Source organism: Trichechus manatus, unplaced genomic scaffold (assembly GCF_000243295.1).
Source record: "Trichechus manatus latirostris isolate Lorelei unplaced genomic scaffold, TriManLat1.0 scaffold00052, whole genome shotgun sequence".
Lineage (NCBI taxonomy): Eukaryota > Metazoa > Chordata > Mammalia > Sirenia > Trichechidae > Trichechus > Trichechus manatus.
This window is the reverse complement of record NW_004443988.1, coordinates 17086435-17092798: the sequence shown is the minus strand read 5'-3', so window position 1 is coordinate 17092798 and position 6364 is coordinate 17086435. Positions and strand designations below refer to the sequence as shown.

At 35.2% G+C, this 6364-nt stretch overlaps 1 protein-coding gene across 1 annotated transcript in view; it reads left to right on the top strand.

Annotated features, from left to right (window-relative positions):
• WDR72 (WD repeat domain 72) overlaps window positions 1–6364 on the top strand; it is a 355433-nt gene that overhangs the window by 35183 nt on the left and 313886 nt on the right. The window contains exons 7-8 of the mRNA XM_004377681.3: window positions 4943–5088; window positions 5470–5569. Coding sequence (XP_004377738.1) covers window positions 4943–5088; window positions 5470–5569 — 246 coding nt within the window. The remainder of the gene's footprint in view (window positions 1–4942; window positions 5089–5469; window positions 5570–6364) is intronic.

Sequence of the window (6364 nt, the reverse complement as noted above, 5' to 3'; positions counted from 1 at the left end):
CTCTAGCTAGGACTTCCAGCACAGTATTAAATAGGAGTGGAGATAAAGGACATCCTTGTATTTTTCCTGTTCTGAAGGGGAATGTTTTCAGCTTCTCTCCATTAAGAATGATGTTGGCTGTTTGTTTTGCATAGATGCCCTTTATTATGTTGAGAAATTTCCCTTCTATACCTATTTTATTGAGAGTTTTTATCGGGAGTGAGTGTTGGACTTCATTTTTCTGTGTCAGTTGAGATGATCATGTCATTCTTTTATTTTATTTCATTTATGTGGTGGATTATGTTGATTGATTTTCTAATGTTAATCCATCCTTGCATTCCTTGTATGAATCCTACTTGGTCGTGGTGTATTAATTTTTTGATATGATGCTGAATTCTATTGGCTAGAGTTTTGTTGAGAATTTGGCATCTATATTCATGAGAGATATTGGTCTGTAATTTTCTTTTTTTGTGGTGTCTTTGCCTGGTTTTGGTATCAGGGTTATGTTGGCTTCATAGAATGAGTTGAAGTGTCACTTCCTTTTCTATGTTCTGATATAATTTGAGTAGTACTGCTATAAGCTCTTCTCTGAATGTTTGGTAGAATTCTCCAGTGAAGCCATCTGCACCAGGGGTTTTTTTTGTTGTTGGGATTTTTTTTTTTTCCATTACCTTTTCAATGCCTTCTCTTGTTATGGGTTGGTTTAGATTTTCAACCTCACTTTTTTGTTAGTTTGGGTAGGTAGTGTGTTTCTAGAAATTTATCCATTTCCTCTCAGTTTTTAAATTTGTTGGAATACAGTTTTTCATAATACTCTTTTATAATCCTTTTTATTTCAGTTGGGTTTGTTGTAATGTCCCCCATTTCATTTCTTATTTGGGTTATTTGCATCCTCTCCTGTTTTTCTTTTCTCTGTTTGGACAGCGGCTTGTTGGTTTTGTTGATCCTTTCAAAGAACCAGGTTTTGTTGATTCTTTGTATTGTTTTTCTATTCTCTATTTCATTTATTTCTGCTCTGATCTTTATTATTTGCTTTCTTCTGGTGGCTGTGGGCTTTGTTTTTCTGTTCTCTATTTGTTCGAGTTGTGTAGTTAGTGTTTTGATTTTTTCCCTTTCTATTTTTTTCATGTGTGCATCTAGTGGTTTAAAATATTCTCTGAGGACTGCCTTTGCTGTGTCCCAAACGTTTTAGTATGATGTGTTTTCATGCTTCTTTGATTATAGGAATTTTTTGATTCCATCTCTGATTTCTTCTGTTAAACCCAGTAGTTTGTTAGCGAGGTGTTATTCAGTTTCCATGTAATTGATTTTTTTTTCCTTGCTCTTCTGTTGTTAATTTCTACCTTTATGGCATTGTGGTCAGAGAAGACAATTTGTATTATCTCAGTATTTTGGATTTTGTTATGGGTTGCTCTGTGGCCTAAGATGTAGTCTATTCTGGAGAACATTCCATGTGCATTGGAAAAGAATGTGTACTTTGCAGCTGTTGGTTGGACTGTCTGTATACATCTGTGAAGTCAATTTGGCTGATTGAGCCCTTTAGGTCTTCTGTGTCTTTGCTTTCTTTCTAGATGTTCTGTCCTTAACAACATTGGTGTGTTGGAGTCTCCTACTATTGTGGAACTGTGAATTTATCTTTTCAGTGCTGTTAGAGTTTGTTTTATGTATTTTTGAGCTCTGTCATTCAGTGTGTAGGTGTTTCTTACAGTTACCATCTTCATGATGGATCATCCTTTTAATTACTATATAGTAATTATATACTATATAGTGTTTCTCTTTGTCTTTTATGGTGGATTTTGTTTCAAAGTCAGTTTTATCTGAGATTAGTATTGCCCCTCTTGCTCTTTTTTGGTAGCTGTTTCCTTGATATATTTTTTTCCATCCTTTTATTTTTAATAAATTTACATCTTTTTTTCTAAGGTGTGTCTCTTGTAGACAGCATATTGATGGATCCTGTTTGTTTATCCATTCTGGCACTCTCTGTCTCTTTATGGGTGCATTTAGGCCATTTACATTCAGTGTAGTTATTGACAGGTGTGAGTTTATTGCTGTCATTTTGTAGTGTTTTTTTTTTTGTGGTGCTGACATTTTGTTTGTTCCTCTTACTCTCCTGTGCCAAATTCCTTTTGTTTGTGAATTTTTTCTTCATTTCTTTTGTTTGTGTAGATTTTGTTTTTACTGAGACTTTAGATTTTTTCTTCTTTATTTTGTTGAGTATATTTTTTATCTTTCTTTGTGGTTACTGTGAAATTTACCCTTATCTTCCTAGGTTTAAACCAGTCTATTATTACTTGTTATCGCCTTGCCTTTCTCTCCTTTAGAAGAGTCTATACGTATACCATTTATTCCCTCTTTTATTGTCTGATGTTGTTGTCATTTACAGATGAACCTCTCTGGCTTCCTGTTGTTATTCTTTCTGATTTGGATAGTCCTTGAAAGTTCATTTCCTAGGTTGGTATCTGGATGGTACAATCCTGCATCCTAGATTAAGCCTGTGGTCTGATGTTTTTTGTTCTCAGGTTGAAGGACTCCCTTTAATAATTATTGTAAGTTTTGATTTGGTTTTTACATAGTCCCTTAATTTCTGTTTATCTGGAAATGTACTAATTTCACCATCATATTTGAACGAGAGTTTTGTAGGATATATTATTCTTGGCTGGCAATTTTTTTCTTTCAAGGTTTTGTATATGTCATCTAATTGCCTTCTTGCCTGCATGGTTTCTGCTGAATAATCCGAGCTTAGTCCTATTGTTCTCCTCTGTATGTGACTTCGTTTTTCTTGAGCTGCTCTCAGGATTCTTTCGCTGTCTTTGGTTTTGGTGAGTGTGATTATGATATGCCTTGGTGGTTTTCTTTTGGGGTCTATCCTATATGGGTTTCGTTGAGCTTCTTGGATAGTCAGCTTTTCATCTTTCATGATATTGGGGAAGTTTTCTGTCAGCAGTTCTTCAGTGATCCTCTCTGTGTTTTCTGTTTTCTTCCCCTTTTTCTGGAACTCTGATCACTCACAGATTTTTGCTGTTAACTGTATCCCACATAATTCTCAGGGTTTCTTCATTTTCCATCGTTCTTTTTGCTGATTTTTCCTCAGAGTTGTATCCAAGTGTTTGTCTTCAATTTTGCTGATCCTGTCTTCCATTGTTTCAAACCTGCTCCTCAGCACTTTTATGACACTGTCTGTTTCACGTTCTACTTCATTTTTTTATTGTTGTAGTTTAAATGAAGTTTACATTTCAAGTTAGTCTCCCCTACAAAATTTTATAATACATTGTTATGTGATCCTAATTGTTCACCCCATTCTGCAACAACACACTCCTCCTTTCTGCCCCTGAATCCCCATGTCCATTCAACCAGCTCCTAACCCTCTCTGCCTTCCCATCTCACCTGTGGACAGAAGCTGCCGCTTTGGTCTCTTGTATCTACTTGAGCTAAGAGGCACACTCTTCATGAGTATCACTTTATGTCCCACAGTCCAGTCCAATCCCTGTCTGAAGAGTTGGCCTTGTAAAATTTTTTTATTTCTGGGCTGATAGCGAATCCAGGGGCCATGCTTTCTGGGGTACCTCCAGTCTCAGTCAGACCATTAAGTCTGCTCTTCTTGCTAGATCTGTTTCATTTTTGATGACTTCCAATTTTCCTGGATTCATACTTTGTACATTCCACATTCTGATTATTAATGAATATTTGCAGCTGTTTCTTTGCATCTTGAGTCTCGCCACGTCAGGAAATGAAAGTCACGAAAGATTGACTATATCCAAGTCATTAAGGTTGACTCTGGTTTGAAGAGATAGCTCTCCCTTGTCTTATTTTGAGTATCTTCCAACATGAGGGTCTTATCTTTTGGCAGTGTATCAGACAATGTTCCACTGCTATTCGGAAGGTTTTCACTAGCCAATTTTTCTCCGAACTAGACTGCCAGATCTTTTCTCCTAGTCTGTCTTAGTCTGGAAGCTCCACTGAAACTTGTCCACCAACGGTGATCCTTCTGGTATTTGAAATACTGGTGGCAAAGCTGCCACTATCACAGCAGCGTGTAAGCCACCACATTATGACAAACTGACAGATACCTACGTAGACTGATCTTATTTTTAGACTTTTTCTGTTTTTCTGCTTTGACACTACATTTGTTTCTAGTAAATATATATTCTTTTCTTGCGAGTATAGTTACTGAATTGTCCAAGAAAAAAGAAAAACTGAGTTACTACGTCTCACCTACTTTGGACATGTTACCAGGAGGGATCAGTCATTGGAGAAGAACACCATGTTTGGTAAAGTAGAGGGTCAGCAAAAAAGAGGAAAACCCTCAAGGTGATGGATTGACACAGTGGCTGCAACAAGGGGCGTAAGCATAACAATGATTGTGAGAATGTCTCAGGACCAGACAGTATTTCGTTCTGTTGTCCGTAGGGTTGCTATGAGTCGGAACCATGTTGATGGCACCTAACAACAACATCAAGTTACTATCATTTGATAGCATCCTTTTTTCTTCAATGTTTCATACAACTGGCTCAGTTAAGAAAACTATATTGTCTTACGTATATGGTGATAACTTTTTGGAGCGAAATTTAAAGTACATTGAAGTGACAAACGATCTCTGTTATATAAATGGTTTGTATAGTAAATTTTCAAATGTTAAACTTGGACTGCCTATATGGAAAAGAATAAAACTATATTGAAATTTGGGGATTTTTAGATCTTTGTACTTACTGGGCACATTCTAAAGTGATTTAACCAGATTTAGTTTATCCACTGAAACCTACCATAGGATAAATGTAGAAAAAATAAGTACTAGTGAAATATAATCTTGATATATGAGAACATTGTGACCTGTTATACTTAATATGTTGCTATATTAATAATGTCATCTAAATAAATAGTCTTTGTAAGCATAATTTGTCTTTCATCTCATTGGAATATTAAAATGTAAGCATTTGTTAATGTATATCATTAACTTTTGTTTTAGGTTTATGATTATTGTGATTTTTCTCTCCTGTGGACTGAAGTTAGTGGAAGTGGGCAGTTCTTTGCTGGTGGGGAGGTCCTTGCGGCTCACAGAATTATCATCTGGACAGAAGATGGTCATAGTTATATCTATCAGCTGCTGAACAGGTGGGCTCAGATGGGAGCGGCATACAAAACATTCAGGTAGAAAATGAACTTTGGGAGGTTTATTAAGGAAAAATCCCTGCATGCTGCCCTTGATCAAAAACCATAACAAAACAACTTGGCACTAGAAGATTTACCCTGGGCTTGGTATGCTTCATCCTTTGTATAAAACAGCAGGGGATGAAGGAATGAGATTAACCATGTATAGCTTATACAGCTGGTGCTGGGTTTTCAAAGTCAGTTGTAATTATTACCCAACAATTTCTAACTAGAGTTTAGAAACTTGAATGGTACCATCCAGCTCTTGAAAGTTGGAAGAAGAAGAAAAACCACGAATAAAGAACCCCAAAGTTCTAAACTTTGCTTTTTATTTTTGCCATGCAGTGGGCTTTCAAAAAGCATATACCCTGCTGATGGAAGAGTACTTAAAGAGACCATTTATCCACATTTACTCTGCTCTACTTCTGTGCAAGAAAATAAGGTAATGTAAGAATAGAATGACTGCCTCAAAGCTGTTTCACTTGGTTTCTTAAATAAATATTGCTTTGTCTGTAACAGAGTCAGTCTTGAAAAATTGAATTGAAGCATCACATCAAGTTGTTAATGAGAAAATCAAGTCTAATTGTTAATGGCTAGTGAAGAGAAAACTGTCTTTAAAAATCTCTTATTTTTATGTCTGATGAACTAAACAATACGTTTTATTGTCATAAAACTATAAATGTTGAAAAGTACAAAGGAGGAATTAAAAATCCTAATTCCAGCACCATAACATGCTTACTGTGAATATTTTTTCAATCTATTTTAATTGGAAAGTTTTCAAATATTTAGAAAAGTTGTAAGAATAGTATAATGATCACTTATGTACTCTTCACCTAGATTTACCAATTGTTAACTTTTTTCCACATTTGCCTTTTCTCTCTAAATATAAGTATATATGTATACACACACACACACACACACACACATACACGCACACACCACCTATTTTTTTCACTGACCCTTTTGATAGATGGTTTTACAGAACACTGTTAACTTTTTGATGCATGTATTCCTATTTTCAAGTTTTATGAAATGAGTTTGTGTCCTGTCTTTTTTTATTTTTTAACTTAGCCATATATTGAGATAATATTCACATGTATTTAGCTGTTCTAAGTAAAATTTCTTTTTTTTTCTTTTTTGTATTTTTTAAAATATTTTATTGTACTTCAGGTGAAGGCTTACAGAACAAATAGTTTCTCATGAAACAGTAGTATACATGTTGTTTTATGACATTGGTTAA